This window comes from Danio aesculapii, chromosome 1, assembly GCF_903798145.1.
Source record: "Danio aesculapii chromosome 1, fDanAes4.1, whole genome shotgun sequence".
NCBI classification, from domain to species: domain Eukaryota; kingdom Metazoa; phylum Chordata; class Actinopteri; order Cypriniformes; family Danionidae; genus Danio; species Danio aesculapii.
This window is the reverse complement of record NC_079435.1, coordinates 10,771,993-10,793,110: the sequence shown is the minus strand read 5'-3', so window position 1 is coordinate 10,793,110 and position 21,118 is coordinate 10,771,993. Positions and strand designations below refer to the sequence as shown.

The 21,118-nt window shown below is 34.2% G+C and overlaps 1 protein-coding gene across 1 annotated transcript in view; it reads right to left on the bottom strand.

The window, feature by feature from the left end:
- Positions 1-1,431: 1,431 nt before the first annotated feature.
- gstcd (glutathione S-transferase, C-terminal domain containing) overlaps positions 1,432-21,118 on the bottom strand; it is a 106,933-nt gene continuing 87,246 nt past the window's right edge. The window contains exons 9-12 of the mRNA XM_056456570.1: positions 16,774-16,907; positions 11,976-12,006; positions 6,914-6,983; positions 1,432-2,197 (exon numbers count right to left, since the gene is read on the bottom strand). Coding sequence (XP_056312545.1) covers positions 2,058-2,197; positions 6,914-6,983; positions 11,976-12,006; positions 16,774-16,907 — 375 coding nt within the window. The 3' untranslated portion in view covers positions 1,432-2,057. The remainder of the gene's footprint in view (positions 2,198-6,913; positions 6,984-11,975; positions 12,007-16,773; positions 16,908-21,118) is intronic.

Here is a 21,118-nt window from a genome sequence, read left to right as displayed (position 1 = left end):
TAAGGGCATTGAGTTGCTGCCATGTGATTGGCTGATTAGAAATTTGCGTTAATATGCAGTCGGACACGTGTACCTAATAAAGTGGCCGGTGAGTGTATGTAGGAATTTCTAACACTATCATCTCTGGATTTTCTTTTTTTTTGTTTAAATCTAACCTAAATCATATTTTAATCTAAAGTGTTTTATAACAGGTGAATTTTCGCAATTTATTTTTGGTATTTATGATGTTTTTTACAGCACTTTGGTCAACAATTGTTTTAAATGTGCTTTATAAATGACTAACAAACTTCACTGATTCACAAAATTAGAATAGGAAGCAATGCATGCTTTTAGATTCAAAGAATACACTTAAAATAATCTGTTCCATCTCGTCACGACTCCAGTGTCATTCAAAACCAGTGTAATTTTCTTTTGTGAAACAAATGTCAGAGAGAACGTCAGAGCTTGTGTTCAGCATGAAATGGTGTATAAATAGTGTAAAAAGCATCATAAAAGCACATCTTATTCAGATTTGGTCCTCAAACAACGTTTGGTGCGTCTTCGAAAGATATATTGTAGTTATGTGGTGTTTTTTGCTGTTGTGAGTATAACCCCCTTTGACTTTGTGAAGATCTCTTTTTGTGTTTTACAGAAGAACAATACATACAAGAAGTTAAGAATGACAAAAATGCCAATACATTTTCATTTAAGTGAGCTCTCATTTAAGTGAGCTCTCTCTCGCTCTCTCTAAAAATAAAGCTTTTGCAAGCTTCAGGAAAGGTTCACCCAAAAATCAAATTTGGTTATTGTTCACACACTTAGCGGTACAGTGGCTCAGGTTAGCACTGTCGCTTCACAGCAAGAAGGTTGCTGGTTCGATTTTCTGTGTGGAGTTTGCAAGTTCTCCTTATGTTGGGCTGCTCCGGTTTCCCCCACAGTCCAAAGACTTGGTATAGATGAACTGGAGAAACTAAACTAGCTGTAGTGTGTGAGTGTATGTGTGAATGTGTGTATGGATGTTTCTCAGTGCTGTGTTGTAGCAGGAAGGGCTTCCACTGCATAAAACAAATGCTGGAATAGTTGGTGGTTCATTCCTCTGTGGCGACCCCTAAAATATGGACTAAGCCAAAGGAAAATGAGTGAATAAATTCACACACCTGGTATTATTCCAGCGCCCCAACGTTTAACTGGTTTAAAAAGTTATGCAAAATTATCATAGAATGGTCCCAATGCAACACATCTCATAGATTTCAAATCATTATCAATTCATCTATTAATGAAAAATCTATGCAAAAACAATAACTATTACATGGTGAATGATCTATTTTTTTCCTTTGTATACATCACCATATTGTAATGTGCAAAAATAAACAAATAAAAAATTTAATAAAATAATAATACAGCCATTTAGGATTTACTAATTCATTTGACTCAAAAACATCTGAGCATCTTATTATATTACAATGAATTTTACATAGTTTAATTATTATTTTATATTATTCAATTGCTAAAGTTTGTTCCTCACCACTGTTGCCACTGGCTTGCTTGTTTTAGGACTTGAGGAGCTGCATATTGATGAATTTGTTTGGACTTTCAGCAGTGAAAATTAAACCACACTGAACTGAACTAAACTGAACTCTGAAAACTGGACTGACAGCTTCAATTTACTAGAACTTCTATGTTGAGCTGCTTTAACACAATCTACAATGTAAAAGCGCTACAGAAATAAACATGAATTTAATTGAATTAACCAAAAACCTTGGAATATACAAGACATTGCACAGAACCAGACTTTGCTAATTTTGCATAAAAAAAACTAAGTTGAATCATTGTAATCAATATTTTAATGTAATGTAATGTTTGCGCACAAACATTATTTAAAAAAAAAACTGCATAAACAAGACCGGGGTGATTAAATGATGAATTAAAGCAATGTTTTCGATGAACTATCCTGTTAAAACCTGAAAAAAAAAAACTAAAACTATGAAAATAATCATTAAAAACACAGCGAGCTATGTCCGCTGAGGTATTTGTAGTCCTGTGTCATCCTGAAAAAAGGATTTCTCAGTGAGCTGGTGTTATCCTGTCGGTTCTCCAACCAGCATATTGTTCTTAGGTGAACATCCCTCGGGGATCATGGTCATCACCCTCACAGAATACCCATGAGCCTCTGCTGCCCAGCTGCGGTCCAGATCCACAAGTCCCATACAGCGCTTCCCTGCACATTTCACAAATTACACTAATTATAAAAATGCACCTTTATTAGACAGATATCTACGCTGAAAAGATTCAGATATTCTACTGCTAATTAAAACTGAGAACCCAATTAAAATGCAGCATTTTACTGTCTGAATTCAAACGAACAGAGCTTTGTATTAAGTCAATGCGACACGTTTCACACTTTAATTAATGGTCTGTTCTTGGCACAGACTTTCTGACCTTCAGCTTGTAAAAACAAACGGAGGGTCTATAGGTCAAGACACTTCAGAGAGTTTAACAGAATTAATGTGTAACTTGTGGTTTTAATAAATGAGTTAAAAAATGTCAAAGCCATCTGAATTGTCTCTAAAGTTGTGCAAAACTCCAAAAAGTGATTTTTAATTAAAAAAAGAAGACTGCAAACAAGCAATGAAAAGGTGTATTTTAATAAACTAGCATGAATGATTTGACTAAAATGATTTTTATAAATTAAAATTAGTGGAAACGAGCAATGTACACAATGAGCGATGTACACAACCTGACAAAAGTCTTGTCACCTATCCAAGTTTTGGGAACAACAAATAATAACTTGACTTCTAGTTGATCATTTGGTATCAGAAGTGGCTTATATTAAAGGCAAAAGCCTCTAGATTATGCTTATTTAACCAAAATAATATATGATCATGCCTTGATTTTTAATTAGGACAGTAAAGTCTGACTTTGCTTAGACAGAAGTCTTGTCACTTAACAGAAATAATCTATATAAAGTAGGGCCCGTGGGCCAAAGTTGGCCGATGGTAACCTTTAATTTGGCCCACCATCCAATCTGAGAAAAGGTTTAGAATAATGGGAAGGTTGGTGAATACCTTTAATGGAGATCGTCATTTCTAATTTATCTTAACCTTTTGTTTGTTTGTTTAATTGTTGAAAAAAGCCAACTGAAATGAAATGTTTCAGTTAAATGTTGTGCATGAATAAGATGTTTAAAAATGTAAATACTGCCACAAGATAAAGGACAATGCACAATGCGGTGCAGCTTGACCTGTGTATTCAGGATTGAACACCATTGTGATATAAATGTGTTTGTTTACTTTTTTATTGTAAAAGTCCATTATAAAATGTAAAAAAAAGTAGAATTATTAATGTGATTGAAGAATCTTTTCTATCTATTTTTAAATATTAATACATCAGGAAATTACCATTGCAGCTTTAATAGTATATTTACCTTCGGCCCACCACCCTCAATCAATTTTGGCCCTTCACAAGCAAAACTTTAGGCACCCATGGTATAGAATATAATGTCATAGTGCAGTGGAAACACTGACTCCCATGAGTTTGGAGGACTGCATCCATACATCTCTGCAATGACTCAAATCACTTATTAATGAAGTCATCTGGAATGGCAAAGAAACCGTTCTTGCAGGACTCCCAGAGTTCATCAAGATTCTTTGCTTCTTCAATACCTCCTCCTTCATTTTACCCCAGACATGCTCAATAATGTTCATATCTGGTGATTGGGCTGGCCAATCCTGGAGCACCTTGACCTTTATTGCTTTCAAGAACTTTGATCTGGAGGCTGAAGTATGAGAAGGAGCGCTATCCTGCTGAAGAATTTGCCCTCTCCTGTGGTTTGCAATGTAATGAGCAGCACAAATGTCTTGATACCTCAGACTGTTGATGTTGCCGTACACTCTGCAGATCTCTTGCACGCCCTCATACTGAATGTAACCCCAAACCATGATTTTTTTCTTCACCAAACTTGACTGATTTCCATGAGAATCTTGGGTCCATGCCAGTTCCAATAGGTTCCTTCTGCAGTATTTAGGATGATGCAACAGATGGGATGCAACAGATGATTCATTGGAAAAATCTACTTTCTGCCACTTTTCCAAATGATCAACTAGAAGTCAAGTTAATATTTGATGCTCTTACAACAGGAATTGACGACAAGACTTTTGTCAGGTAGTTTGTAGAGGAATATTTTATTTTTTTCAAATTTAACTTAAGTTACTTATAATATAACTGCATAATTATAATAATTATAATTATAATAATTTGAAATGCTTTTCAAAGAAGAAAAAAAATGAAGATGAAGAAAAATGTCTTAAAAAAAACGTGCTGTAATTTGAAAAAGAAAAAAGATGCACTAAAGGCTTTAAAACGATCTTTATGATCTTATCAAGAGTAATTATCATCTCATTGATATCAGTCAGAGGTTTGACTGGCGCCAGTTAGCATGTGTTTTGTGAGAAGGCTGTAAAAGATGGTGAGCAGGATGAAAGATGACAGCGGCGTCAGATTTAGTGTGATCAGACTGTGTGTGTTTGAAAGAGAAAAGAGGTCACAGAGCGGCGAGAGTCTGTCTGATCTCGCTTCAGTGTTTCAGCACAGACGCGGTTAGAGATTCACTGTATATGTTCAACACAATCTCTTCTGCAAAGTTTACTGGGAACTTAAGTTAATGCTGTTGGTCTGGAGAAACATTTACAGGTCTCTTAAATGTCCAGTCGAAGGTCAAGCCACACTGCAAAAAAAATCCGTAAATTAGCAGTTTTCCGTATCTTGTAATTCATCTTGTTTTTATTTTTTTATTTTTGCCCGCTTATTTATGCTTTAAATTGCATTATGGAAACTTGTTCTTTTTTCCAACAACTTTACACCATGAAAAGTTTGATGAAGGGACTTTTGTTAATGTTTTTAATAGTTTAAAGTGATACACACTACTTGACAAAAATAATGTCGTTGATCCCAGTTGTAAGAGCAACAAATAATAACTTGACTTCTAGTTGATCATTCGGAAAAGTGGCAGAAGGTAGATTTTTCCCATGAATCATCTGTTGCATCCCGATCATCACAAATATTGCAGAAGACCTATTGGAACCCGCATGGACCCAAGATTCTCATAGAAATCAGTCAAGTTTGGTGAAGAAAAATCATGGTTTGGGGCTACGTTCAGTATGGGGGCGTGCGAGAGATCTGCAGAGTGGACGACAACATCAACAGCCTGAGGTATCAAGACATTTGTGCTGCCCATTACATTACAAACCACAGGAGAGGGCAAATTCTTCAGCAGGATAGATCTCCTTCTCATACTTCAGCCTCCACATCAAAGTTCCTGAAAGCAAAGAAGGTCAAGGTGCTCCAGGATTGGCCAGCCCAGTCACCAGACATGAACATTATTGAGCACGTCTGGGGTAAGATGGAAGAGGCATTGAAGATGAATCCAAAGAATCTTGATGAACTCTGGGAGTCCTGCAGGAATGCTTTCTTTGCCATTTCAGATGACTTTATTAATAAGTGATTTGAGTCACTGCAGAGATGTATGGATGCAGTCGTTCAAGCTCATGGGAGTCAAACACAATATTAATTCTGTTTCCACTGCACCATGACTTTATATTCTATACTGTATTATTTCTGTTAAGTGACACGACTTTTGTCTAAGCAAAGTCAGACCTTTCTGTCCTAATTAAATAATTATATATCAAGGCAAGATCGTATTTTATTTAGCTAAAATAAGCATAATCTAGAGGCCTTTGCCTTTCATATAAGCCACTTCTGATACCAAATGATCAACTAGAAGTCAAGTTATTGTTGTTGCTAAAACTTGGATTGGTGACAAGACGTTTGTCAGGTAGTGTATTGTCTGGGTTGGTGTTTTATATTCCGGTACAAACACCTTGTAATAAACTGCCAGTACATTTTCTGTTATTTTACAAACTCATTCCTCTATATATTAATTCTTATACATTATATTATTTCAAACTACTAAAATGTCATTAAAAGTCTGTAGAGTTGAATTCTCAACAATACAAGTTGACAGAGCAGAGATCAAGATCCCATAATGCAATTCAACTACAAATAAACGAAAAACACTTTTGAATCACAAAATACTGTTAATGTTAATCAGCAGTAGGGTACAAAACATTATAAGGTATAAAAGAAAATGATGTTTTATTGAGCAGTTTTATTCTAGCATTATTGATGTACCATTTTGACTTGTATTAATATTTCAAATTAGTTTAGGGTTATAATTATGCATGTTATTTTCCTGTGGCTGACATTGGATCATCCAAGTGGATGCTGCACACTGGTGGTGGTATGCAGAGACTACTCTGCCTCTGATTGGCAAACGATGGAAATATACTTTATCTAAGCCAATCATCATGTTCTGTTACACCCCATTCACAGACACACCAATCATCATTACTGGTTGGTTATGTGTCCCTCCCCAGCCCCGAACACACACACCTTAGAGAAAGAGAGGTCCTATGGCTGAGAGAGACACTGCTCGTATGAAAACCGGTTCAGTGTTCTCAATTATAGTAACGCGCATTTATTTTCAGCAACAGCAACAGCAACAGCGTTGAAATGGGGGAAATAGTAATTCATTTGATTACTCGTTACTGAAAAAAGTGTGAACGTTAATAACTCCACTTATTTATAGCGCCATTATTCTCATCAGTGGTCATAAGTGAGGACTCTTGACTACAAACCAAATCTACCAAATAAAGTAACCAAACCTAATTTCAAGCAACATTTTAATAGTTGAAGTTGAATATTTTAATGGGTTTCTAATTGTTTCGAGTCTCACACATGCAGGATTTTGACTATACAATAAACACTTCAGCTTTATCCTACCCCAAAAATTGTCCTCCATATTGACAATCTCTATCAGGAATTGATTATTAAAGCAGAAAGCTCTGACTAGCTGCTAAAAATAACAAAGCCATCTCACCGATTGAGCGTCGTTCGGGTGGTAAACTGACAGCCGTCTGATCCGCAAACCTGCACAGGATCATATGCTCCTGTGTAAAACACACAGCACATGTTAACACCCCAATAAACACACTCACACTGCAAAAAAAAAACATCAATGCATCAGATCGTTACGGCTGGGGCGAATGAACAGATCATTTATCAAAGCGGTAGAACAGCCATTAGAGGAAAACACAGAGGAAAGCAGTTCATTTGATATTAATCAATGCACTCTAATTGCATTTTTTTTTTGATTTTATATGAGATGACTGTTGCAATGAAGTGCAGCAAAATGACTTCCTCTGCCGTTCCTGACCAGCGATGGCTTGGAGCAACCATTATTCTGCATTAACTGAGTGAAACAAGTGCTGATGGAAAGGAACGTAACAGTGCTGGCAGATTGATTTCTCCTATCAAGTTGAATTCTCCCAGGCTAATAGCTGGGATCAATGCTGTAACTCGGGATAATGTCTGAAAAACATGTTTTAACACAGTAAAGTGCTTCTTCTGCGTGTTTAGCATTCACACCGATGAGAAATATCACACTCATTATGCTGGCTTCAAAAGAGCCATGAGGAGAAAAAAATAAATAAATAAGAAAAAAAAAACAAATCAAGCTTTTATTTTCATTTTGAACTGATCAAAGTTAAAACAAGCACAACCATTACATTTTTTTTGTATGAATGGAGTTTTGTATGATTGCATTCATTTAAAATCACAAGACAATTTATTAATATAAAAAAATTAATAAACCATCGAGTAATTTTATTTATATATTTTTGAATATTTTAAATTTTATTTTTAAAACATTTTAATTAATTATGCCTCTGTAGTTTAATGATTTATTTATCTTATAATTAATATACGTATATTTTAGTTTGAGCTACTTTAATTAGAAATTACTCTAATATTTTCCCAATAATTAAAAAAAAATCTTTTTTTTTCAGTTTTTTGATGCACTCATTCTTTTTTCTTTTATAAAATAAATTATTTATTTTTATGGCTTTAGATTTAATTTACTAAAAACTCTATTCTAAACTAAATTAAAATGATTTTAATTAAAATATTGTAAATAAAAATTGATGCCCTTGCCAAAACAGAAACTAAAAATTATGGGTTATTCATTCATTCATTCATTCATTCATTTTCTTTTCAGCTTAGTCCCTTTATTAATCAGGGGTCGCCACAGTGGAATGAACCACCAACTTATCCAGCACATGTTTTTTTACGCAGCGGATGCCCTTCCAGCTGCAACCCAACATTGGGAAACACCCACATACTCTTGCACACACACACTGGGGCCAATTTACTTTATTCAATTCACCTATATCACATGTCTTTGGACTGTGGGGGAAACCGGAGCACCTGGAGGAAACCCACGCCAACACGGGGAGAGCATGCAAACTCCACACAGAAATGTCAACTGACCCAGCCGGGGCTTGAACCAGCGACCTTCTTGCTGTGAAGCGATTGTGCTACCCACTGCGGCACCGTGCTGCCCCTAAGATGGGTTTTGTAAAACATAATGAATGTGCAATATTTATTAATATCTGTCACGACATATTAAACACTTTTAAACATACATTTTAAGACATTAAATATTTTTAAAGAGGACTTTAAGCTTTATTCTTAGTATTTTCAAACATCGTATTTCACGTCAAAGTAAAGAAAATGTGTATTAAAGTGTATTATTATTATTATTATTTAATAAATGATTATTTTTCTGAATAAGCTGCTCAGAAATACATTTCTTAAAACTGATCAAGCAAATTCTACAAATCTTAATTTTTATTTATTATTTATCAATCGGTGTGAAGTTTAGCTGCCATGGCGTTTCTATAGTCTTGTTATTTTTATGCTTGTAACTAAAAGTCAATAAGCTGCTAAATGTCGTAGTGCTATTCATGCAAAAAAAAACAAAACATAATACATAATTATTTTTTTTTAATCCAAATAGCAACAGTAATGAAAAATGTGTTTGTTTAGAATCTTGACTGAGGGGACAGGCTGTCTCTGGTGGACCCCTATGTAGGTGTTATCTGGGTAGGGGCCGTGAGCACAGTGTGGGAGAGATGCTGGAGTCCAAACACTGATGACAGTGAGATACGACTGATTAACCTCATCCATTACTCAGTGTTCAGACAGCGCCTGCAGATAAGACCAGCCATAATACAATGCGCAACTACAAGAGACAGTCTACTTCCTATTTCTGTTGGAAACTGTTGGAAATCTAGTAGCTCATGGACGGATGTTGTTGTGTAGTTATGTGTGACGTTATATCTACAGCGACATGGAAATTGGGGTAAAATGTAAATTATTTTTATTCGGGTAGATTAGTTAAGATTAGTCAACTCTTGAACAATTGAGAATCTACTTAAAAGTGAATCATGTAGGATTAACGTTAATCTAGTGGTTAAACTAGGTATTGCAGTTCAAATTTAAAATATTACAGAGTGTTTTTATTTGGGCCCTCTGACTACGACTCGATCCAAATGCAGGTTGCCAGATAGACGACACCAACAGAAGTGGGAATGCCTGACGATCGTGCCTTACAACGTAACCTGCTCGGCTAATGTTTACGTTTGTAATATGCATATTATTTGCTGATTAAAGTGCATTACAGTAATGTCACAAACTAATGCATGTTTATTCTGTGTTACAGCTTGTAGTAAAGAAATAGGAAAAAGATTGATCTGTCATGCCAAATTAAAGAGCCTAAAAACACATTTATGCTTTAAACTGTGTCATAAAAAGGTCGACACCAACAGGATGATCGATGCCTGACAATGTAAGCCACTTAACTAATGGATACATTTGCAATATGATTATTATTTCCTGGTTAATAATCATTTTAGAGTGCATTACAGTAATGTCACTGAAGCGAATTCATGTTTATTCTGTGTTATAACTTGTAGTAAAGTAATAGGAAGCAGCTTGATTTGTCATGCCATATTAAAGAGTTTAACTGTGTGATATAATATGGAAGTTAGGACCTCATTTCATATTTAAAGCAAAAACACAAAACTTTTTACTCATATTAAAGAGCAATTCAGAAATCATTTGAGATTTTACTACTGTTATTTTACTAGTTTTCTATTAACATTTGCTCAGTTTATTTTATGGAATGCGGTAATTCATAAACAGTGATGCAAGTAACACAATGCAAAAAAAGAGCATTTTGTTTCGCTGGTTGTTCAAACTACTTATTTAAAATGAGCTGAATCAACACAACTCTTGAGGTTTATCTGGAGACAACTTAATTGTTATATGTTCAATCCACTTGAATTTGCAAAAACAATTAACTTAATTGATTTGTGTTGGAACAGCACGAAGAATTTGTGTGGAACCCAGCATTTTTTACAGTGTAGGCCTTTGCCAAAGATAATTTTTTATATTTACTACATCAGTTACAGTTAAAAGTTATGCAGTCCAACAAATAACGAGCCAGAAACATATCAATTACTACAATCTAATAGACTTAGGGCTCTATTTTAATGATCTAGGCGCAAAGTCTAAAGCGCATCGCGCAAAAGCATTAAGAACATGTCCGAATCCACGTTTGCTATTTTAAGGATGGAAAAAAATGCTTTGCGTTCTGACGCATGGTCTAACAGGGTTTTGCTTATTCTCTTAATGAGTTATAAGTGTGTTTTGAGCATAACGTGCATTAAACCAATCAGTGCCTCATCTCACATTCCCTTTAAGAGACAGTGTCGCACCATGGCGCATATGCTATTTGCATGACAGACTTTATAAAGGGAAAACTGAACAACTGAGTGGAGAGAAAACAGTTAAACAGACCTTCTGCAGTGCGAGGATAAAGAACAAGCCTCCTCCATTCACCCTCTTTACTTTCTTTTCATTTTACTTTAAATCTACTTTACGCCATTACTTTTGTGGATAAGAAAATGGTGTTGTACACACTCTGCTGAAGACATCCATTAGCCTACGTATTTAATTTAGTTTGTTAAGCGCAAAGATTTGTTTCAAAACTATTTCTAAATTCAGTTCTAATTTACAGAAAATGAATGAATGAACAATAATAACAAAGTGTGTTCAAAAAACTGAGTTATATCCAAACACACGTCCTATTTCTATGCCCCATATGGTGATACACTCATCTCAAAAACCCAACAGGCAGACAAATCTAAACTTGTATTTATCAAAACAAATATAAATATGCATTTAATAAATAATACTGCTAATAATAATAACATTATACAAATGCAAATTATCATGAAAAACTGAATAAAAGGTATAACTGATAAAAGTTATACATTTCATTATATTTATGTAGAAAATAATCATTTTTGTAAAATTTTAATCCTTTAGTTGTTTTCACATGTAAAGATATTTGTGTATTGCTGTACATCCTGTGTGTATTAAGCAAAGTGTACGCGTTTTGGACCTGCATAGGCGCATAACTAACACGCTCTGCGCTGGACTTTAGACATGCTTTCAGTTGGTCAATTGTTCAGTCTATTTCAGTTCTTCAAATTAGCATTGCGATAACAATACGCATTAACACAGCTCCTTTTCAGACCGGAACACCCAGAGTGCAAAGTAGTGCAAATGGATTTGGTATTTAAACAACATAATGCAAAATGTGAAAATTAGGGTTGTGCTGGTCTGAAAATAGCAACAAATCGTGCCAAACACGTCTTACACCTTATTGCGCCAGGTGTATGATAGGGCCCTTAAAGTTTTTGCTTCCTTTAATTCAAACAGTGATTTTTAATTTAGTACTACTTTTATTTTGTATTCCAGGTTTCAACAGTCTTCTGTTTATATCGGAAAAGTCAAGTTGTAGCAATGGTCTAATAAGACTTGTTCTGATTATGATTAATATTAACAAGCGCACCGATATCTATTTTGCACTGGAAGTCGTGACCTGCACTGAATCAAACACTGAAGTTCACACAAGCGCTCCTGCAGAGTTTTCCCACAGGGGCTCTTGCATGAGGAACCAGGCGGTGTGACGTTGAATACGTGTAGGCGATAATGAAAAGAGCAAGAGAAAGAAAGAGTGCTGAAACGCTTACCTTATAACTCAAAGTCTCCGCAAACCTCGCACTGTGAAAGAGAAAGAGACGGAGAGAGGGAGGCTTAATGAACTCACACACACATTGAGGCGCGAATGAAAAATGACATTACAGGGTAAAGAAGTAAAAAAAAACACCTCAAACTTAAGGAGAGGATTTAAAGGAGACCCTGAAAACATTATTGGAGGGTGCAAGTGGATTGTGTAAATACAGTAACATACATGATAAAGACAAGCTTTTTTTTTTGGTCTGGTTTATACAACACAGGTTCATTGTGAAAATGTACCCCCGCATACATTTCTGGAGAGTGCGAATTACGTAGCCAGAAGTACGTATGGCTGCATTTCATCTTTAAAATGAACGCTATGCGGCAGTATGATGACGCTGACAGCTTCTGTTTCTTTTCGCGCTACCAGCTGACTGCTTACATCCGTGTGGCCGGCTTTTCCGCTGTTACCAGTTTGACCAGTAGCTCGCCGCGTACATCGACGAACTTGAGACACAGAGAGGAGTTGACTGCGACAAACGGGGTTCCAAAAGGTAGGCATAATAAGAACAAAGGGCAAAAAATAAAATTAATAAGTAAATAACAAGGTTAGAACGTGGTAAGATCTGAAAATGTAGTCAAAAAATCCGGCGACCGTGACAGCTTTTCTTTTCCTGGAGCAGCCTCTGGTGGAATTACATGACAACAGCAAGTGCAAAAAAAACTTCTCTCCTGGGATGTATTTCGCGATCTCCAGAAATGTATACAGGGGTACGTACTGTATCAAATGAGCCTGGGTTGAGTTTATGTTAAGATATATCTTATACAATCAAATCAGAAGTGGATGACGCTAAAGAGAGGTGATTTTTCTGAATATATATTTTATTTTTCAGAAATGAAACTTCAAGGAAACTGATGATAATAAAAATAAGTTTAGAATAATAACACAAATTATATTGCTATCTTTATGTTTAGTATGTGTATTTAGAGACATTTTGTCTTTAAAATATTAACTTAAAGACTCCCATTATACTTATTTTGGACTGTCTCTGCTTCCTGATTCATATATTAAGCTTCAGTTAGATATATATATATATATTTATATATATATATATATATATTTTTTATTTATTATTATTTTTTTTAACTGTACTAAAGTTAAATAAACATTGGCATGAAACCTCTACATTCTGTATTATTTTTAATAGCAGTAATAATAATAACAAAAACATTTTGTCCCCATGTTTGTCAACTCTGTTACATCAGTTATAAAAGCATAACAATCTTTAAAACGCTGATAAAAAAAAGCATGTGACTTGCTCTGAGTGATGTGATTTATTCTTCTCTCGTTAATTTGTTTACGATGTTTAGAATACAACCAAAGGGTCGAGCAATTATTTGTCTGCTCTGTTACTGTAATATTTCAGAGAATTCTCTTTTTAAAAACAATAATATGATAAAAAAGCAGTGTTCGGTTAGCATCTTGAGCTAAAGCACAAACTTTCAACTCTGTTAGTAGTTTTAAAAAAATGTTAACAATAAGTCAAATTAAATCATTTTGCATTACATTAATAATGGATACAGTTTACTGTAAATTATACAATTATATTTATACAATTAATTATTGCTGTATGAAAAATGAATGGAAAGGGCCTAAAATATATTTTTTTAACGTGCTGTAAATCATTTTATTTAACACAAACAACATTAAAAAAAAATTGTGATTTCAGTCACCAAAACATCACATGATCAGTCTTTTTGTAAACATTATATTAGTTAGACGTTTTAATTACTGTCAATGATCTAAAATATTTTAAAATATCAACAACAAAAAAAAGTTAAACTGTTTTTTTCTGTATATTATGAACTTGTTTGAAATAATGAAAAAGAAAATTAAATCAATTGTAGAAAATTTACTAATGTCACTAAATTTCTATAGTGTATTGAATCGATTTACAGATTTATTTTTACTTAAAAAGATAGTTTACCCAAAAATGAAAATGCTGAAAACCTGTAACCATTGACCTCCCCAGTATTTGTTTCCCTATTATGGAAGTTAATGGTTACAGGTTTCCAAAATTTTTCAAAATATCTTCTTTTGTGTTCAACAGAAGAAACTCATAAAGGTTTGAAACCACTTATGGGAGAGTAAATAGTGAGTAAATTGTCATTTTGGGGTGAACTATCCCTTTAATGTTTATTTTAACAGTAACAATTTTGATCAAAGACCAGTAAATCACAGTTAAATCTTGCTTTTAGTAATTTTTTTACCTTTCCTCATCAGAAAAGTGATTGAAAGTGAATAACAGCGATAATAGAGATAAAAAGTAACATTTCTCCCTTGTCTACTTGCTATCCAATCAAGCAAAACGCAACTTAACACCAGGTGTAAACAGACTTTATGTATGTGGTAGGTAATATTTGCTACATTAACCGTCTGTCGTCGGGTCGTCCCACTGTTGAACACCAATGCTGACAAATCACTCGATGGCAAAACTGTGAACACAACCATGGAAAAATAATTTCCTGCGCTCGCTGCTCCTGCTACCCTGATGCTCACAGCCTGCGGCAAAATTCCTGCCTGAGATTAAATGAAGGTTTATGGCAGATCTGGAGAGCGATAGCATGCGATTGGAAGGAAAAACTAATGACAGTTCGAAAGAAATGCTCTTTAAAACACACACATTCATGCTCTCTCAGCTTATTTTTGCATGGTCTTGCCAACATTTATTTTGGGCCTGATGAGGCTCAGCTGTGATTGCTGATACTCTGAGAATGTTCATGTGAAGAGACAGACAGAAATAGATGAGATAATGAATGTTTATTGTAGTTATCTATTACGGTTAGCTATTTTTGATCACGTTCATAATAAACAGGGTCATTTTAGTTAACTGAAATCAAATCTAAATTGCGTAAAAGTTTGTGACTTGAAAAAATAAATGCTAAATACAATGGAAAGCACATAAATCTCTGAAATATATACATAAATCTAGGATCTGATTCTGACTTATTTTGTTTAATTTAATTTATTTAAAAAAAATTTGTATACCAAATGAAAGTAAATAAGTAAGAAACAGATTAAAACTAAAGAACTAGAACCAGAACAAATATGTTTTAGTTACTTTACATAAATGATCTATTACACTTACAATATGAGCAAATCAGACAATTAAATTATTAAACAATAATTTGACGTACAACATTAAATTTTAATGGAGTGTTTTATATAATATTACACTGTAAAAAATGATTAGTTGACCATTTTAAAAAGTGAGTACACCCATTGGTTTTAAATTGATTAGTTGACTTTACTTAAAAATAGTCAGCAAGTCTATTAGTTTTAAAGCTATGAGTTGACTTTACTTAAAAATAGTGAGCAAATCTATTAGTTTTAAAGCTATTAGTTGACTTTACTTAAAAATAGTCAGCAAATCCATTAGTTTTAAACCTATTAGTTGACTTTACTTAAAAATAGTCAGCAAGTCTATTAGTTTTAAAGCTATGAGTTGACTTTACTTAAAAATAGTGAGCAAATCTATTAGTTTTAAAGCTATTAGTTGACTTTACTTAAAAATAGTCAGCAAATCTGTTAGTTTTAAAGCGATTAGTTGACTTAAAAATAGTGAGCAAATCCATTGGTTTGAAAGCGATTAGTTGACTTAAAAATAGTGGGCAAATCCATTGGTTTGAAAGCGATTAGTTGACTTTACTTGAAAATAGTCAGCAAATCCATTATTTTAAAGCTATTAGTTGACTTAAAAATAGTGAGCAAATCCATTAGTTTTAAAGCTGTTAGTGAAAATAGTGAGCAAATTCATTGGTTTTAAAGTGATAAGCTGACTTTACATAAAGGGTGACGAAACACCAAAACAGTTGACAGTCATATACATGTCCCATGTTGCTAAAAACACTATTAGGATACATATAACAAGTGAAAATTGATTGTTTATCGAATTGTCTAGAGTGAATTTGTTCTTCCGGTTTAAAAAGTAAATTTGAAGAAATAAATTCTAGCGTGGAGATTGCCTGTTTGTACTGGCCGGTACAAAGTGGCGTAATTGAGTTTTCAGCACATCTGTTTATGGGAAAGACTTGGTTCGAACCAATCAGGGTGCTCTATTGCGAACAACTTCATTAATATGTATGAGATAGCGATTTAAAGTGATTAGTTGACTTTAAAAGCAATATACTCACTTTAAGTAAAGTCAACTAATCGCTTTAAAAGCAATGGGTTTACTCACTAAGTAAAGCGATTAGTTGACTTTAAAAAAGTGAGTACACCCATTGCTTTTAAAGCAATTACTTAACTTTAAAAAGTGGAGCAAATTGGTTGCTTTAAGTGATTAGTTGCCTTAAAATTTATATGTAAATAAAGTATGTGCATAATTATAAATATTAAGTTAAATCAACTTAAGAGCTCCAAGTTAAAACAGGTTTGCTCACTTTAAGTGAGATTATTTAATTACGTTTCCAAAAAAAGTTTAATAAAATAATAAATAATAATAATAAATCAGGCTTAAGTTTTAGTCAACAAAACGAATCATCTAACAATTTACAATAAAATCATATTAATTAAAATAAGTAGCAATAGCAAACATTTCAAGAGTGACAAGTTCAAATAGAAAAAAAAAGAGCAACAATTGTACAGTATATCTCAATCATACTAAATCACCACTGCTCATAAAACCATTCAATCATCTTTTCAGTGTACGCAGAGCTTAGCGTTTAATACCGTGAATAATTATAGATCTACACCATCGCTGTATGCTGTGGGATTAGGGGAACAAATGAATAGAGAAATGTGGTTTTCACCTCTTGGGGAAGTTGAACTTGAGTGTGTTTTGAATGAACCCATAGCAGCAAGGACTGATCACAAACCCAGCCCGCGCCTGAAGACAGCGATCCAAAACCATGTCTGTCGCCACTCCACATGCATGAAGAGCAACCTGAAACAAACACACATACACACGTTAAAGACCTGGACTGACAATTGCAGTGGGGGAAGTAAGTATTGAACACGTCATGTTTTTTCCTGTGAATAATATTTCTAAAGAAGCTGTTGGCATGGAATTGAACCAGATTTTTGTAAATACCCAAACAACACAAACATAAAAATAAAAGAAATAAAAAAAAATGAGTTATGTGTAATACAAATGGAATGACACAAGGAGACAGCACTGAACTACTGAAATGTATTTAATACTTTATATAAAAGGCTTTTTTAATGATGGCAGCTTAAAGATGCCTCTCGTGGAGAATGAAGTCACATGCACTGTGTCACATGCACAGGTGTGATTTTATCAACAGAGTGTAAAAATCTCGATGGTTCTGTGGGTCTCGTCTATCAAATCTGATCTTTATTTTGTATTCTCTATTGGATTCAAGTCAGGTGATTGGCTGGGCCATTTTACAGCTTAAATGTCTTTCTCTGAAAGCATTTGAGAGTTTCCTTGGCTGTGTTTTGCATCATTGTCTTGCTGAAATGTCCACCCTGGTTTCATCGTCATCATCCTGATAATGTAGATGTTGGACTGAAGCAGCTGATATTTATTTACAAAGTTGAAGGGCAGAGGGTTGCTGAAGAACTACTGAGAGATTGCTGTCTGGGCTTTCACTGCCTTTCTACACCTCCCTTTCTTCATGTGTTCAATACTATGCACCTCTAGAAATATGTTTTCTGAGAAAAATGGTTACATGTTCAATACTTATTTGCCCCACTGTACAAGTGGGTAACCAAACTATACCAGGATTACAAGATAATGACATCACTGTAAATCACTGTAGATTTTGTACTTTAGGCAACCATTTAAACAGTAATGAAGTATTTGCTCAAGACTAAAATACAGTAAAAATTTTCATATTTTGAAATGTTACACTTGTTAAAGGCAGTTTTTTTAAACAATATATTCAAACAGAAATGTAAATTTCAGGATTTTCAGAATAATCACTGCAGTGTCAGATAAAGTGCCTTTCAGAAGGGTTTAGTATGCTGTTTTTTGATGATGAAATTGTTTTTATTACCATTAACGAAAAAACAGCAACTCTGCATTTTTATTGAAACAGTGATGCATTTTTCAGGATTTTTTTGATGATAAAAAAGCTCAAAAGAACACCATTTATTTGAAACCGAAACATGTTGTAACATCAAATAAATGTTTTACCATCACTGCTTTACAGTAACGTGTCCTTGGTGAATAAAAGTATTAATTAGTTTTTTAAAACACACACACACACGCATGCACGCACGCACGCACACTTTTTGTACTGCAATTCCAGTTATGCAAATAAAAATAAATATATTTAAATATTGCAATTTATAAAGACAAAGACAGGAATACATGTCTTGCATTCATTGTGCTATTTAAATTTCATTTTCAGATGTTTTTAAAGTGTATCATCAGATTTAATATCTAAGGTATAATCAAACAAATGTCACAAAATGAAACAAAAAAGGATGAAAAACACATTTAAAATAATATAATATTAAATATAAAAAAAAAAAAATATATATATATATATATATATATATAATATATTTATAAAATGAACAATAATACAATTTTAAAAATGATAAAGAAGTTTCTCAGAAACAAATGAAGTAAACACAAAAGATTAAAGGCATAGTAAAGCCAAAAATAAAAATCTTTTGCTTGTCTATGTTTTTCTCGTTTTTCAATTGTACTTTCCATTAAAAGTTGAGAAAAACATATACTAAAAAACACAATTTAAGCTTAAAATCATCTTAAAAATGCTCTGCTAAAGATTAAAGGAGTCACCTTATTCTCAAATGACCTGACAGTGAGTAGATTAGGAGGAAATTTTCATTTTAGCATGACCAATCTCTTTAAAAGATCATATTACTAGTAAAAACTTGCCAGAATAACACTATCATAACTGTATCACCATAACTGTGTCTTTATCGGACCGTTTTCTAGAGCTCAGGGTAGCATAAATGAGCACATGACGGCTCAAACATAGATCAAATTCCTCTCACCGTTCTTGACCACATCTCCAAAGTGCTCTCTTGTAACTAGCTGTGTTGGCATTGATCTGTTAGTGGCTCAGACCCGCTGGTGACACCGCATGACAGCAGACGTCTCTCTGCCTATTAGCAGGAAAAAGAGGATCGAACAGCTTGACGGAGGGGTAAAGGAAATCTTTAGATGTCCTTACAGAAAGAAGATCAAGCGCTCTGCTTTTGCTGGATTCTCAACCGGACCAGCGCTCATATCCGTCACTGTTAGGGGTGAGAAACTGGAACAAATAATGCAAACTGTTGTGTCTCAGCGAGCGACCAAAATCCATGGATTAACACCCTTCAAATCCCCCATAAGACGTTTTCCAGGGGAAACATGGCCAAATCTCCAAGGATTCAGTTGCCATGGAGGAGGAAATATGTCCGTGAACTCTGTGGGAAAACTCAAAGCCTTAAGCCGAGAGGAAATACATGTTAAAGTCAAAATTATTAGCCCTTTTTAGTTTAAAAAATCTTTCAGATGATGTTTAACAGAGAAAGGAATTTTTCACAGTATTTCCTATAATATTTTTTCTTCTGGAGAAAGTCTTATTTGCTTTATTTTGGCTAGAATAAAAGCAGTCTTCAACTTAAAAACGTGTAAATGTCACAAATTAAAGTGAGGAGTGGGAGGGAGGCAGGGTGTTGACTGGGGCCCCTAATAGTAACTCTGGTGACCCTAAAACGGCATGGGTCCTTAAACGTCCTAACTTCCCCCCCAGGAGCGCCCATGTGTCCACTCCTTGGCTGATCGTGCGTCTTTCACTGGGCCTTTTCCCCTTCACAAAGAAACTTTCCAAAGACGTCTGTTTGTTGCTCATTTTGCTAGCTTGTGGGTTTAATTTTGGGACACAATTTACTGAGATGTAAAATGAAAGATTTTTCAAAATAAAAGATCGTTCAGACTGAGATAATAAATTCAACAGAAATAACTTATGATTTCTTGTGCGGCCTGGTACCAATTGATCCCTGGACCGGTACCGGTCTGCAGCCCTGGGGTTGGAGACCACTGCCCTAACTTAACCTAATTAACATATAAATGTCACTTTAAGCTGAATATTAGTATTTTGAAAAATATCTCGTCAAATATTATGTACCTGTCACCATAGCAAAGATAAAACAAATCAATTTTAGAAATGAGTTATTAAAACTAATATGTTTAGAAATGTGATAAAAAATTATTTACATTATAAGAAAATATACAAGGGGGCTAATAATCCCGACTTCAGCTGTACATTAGAAAAAAGCAATATTGGCAGAGCGTCCAGTGTGGATTCTAATTAACTTCTGGAGACGCTAATTAGAGCGAAATGATTCATAATGCCTTTTTAACAGGATCTGGAAAAAAGCCACTCTCAAAAAACCCAGAGCAGGTGTTTGAGTATTGGAGGGCCACCCTTTATACTAATCAGACTGCATTAACGCTGGGTTTGGGCTCTTTGAAGTAGACTGCCGTCTCATAATAGAGGCGTCCATTCACGTCTGAGTCCAACAACAGAATGCCGCATCAACACAAGAAGCAAAATCGACCGTGAAGACCTGGAGCTTTGAGCATGTCAGAAGGTGCATTACAAAAAGTTTCGCAATGATGCAATGAAATGACAGGACTGCAGATGGTGTTTTCTGAGGACGATTTCTGAAGATGTTTTTAGAAAGTGACCATTTACTGATGAAATTCGCATGGAGTTCTGACTGTGATGGACGAGAGACTTTGAAGAATAAATCAATGCACAACTACTGTACAAAGTATGAGAATAAAGGCCTTTTCTCAGATGAAATGAAAAATATAGCAAATCAAGAGTCTGCTCACTTTCAAAGCAAAACAAAAAAGCATTGCAGTAGTTCAGAAGATTTAGATGAAGCACGAGTAAAAAAAACACTTAAATCTTTGAGTCAAGATTGTTTTGTTTAGCTTACAGTGATAGAATGGAAAACTATAAATAAAATGTGATGTTTTTTATCTGCTTCTTACATATGAAACAAATCGCTCTCATTTTTAAAGAAAAAAAAATTAATAAATAAAAATCAATCAATCATTTTATCAACCACTCAACAAAAAAAGTTACAAAAAACAAGAAACTTAACAAAATAAAAGCAGAAACGAAACTAAAATAAAACAGAATCCAAAACATCAGAACACAA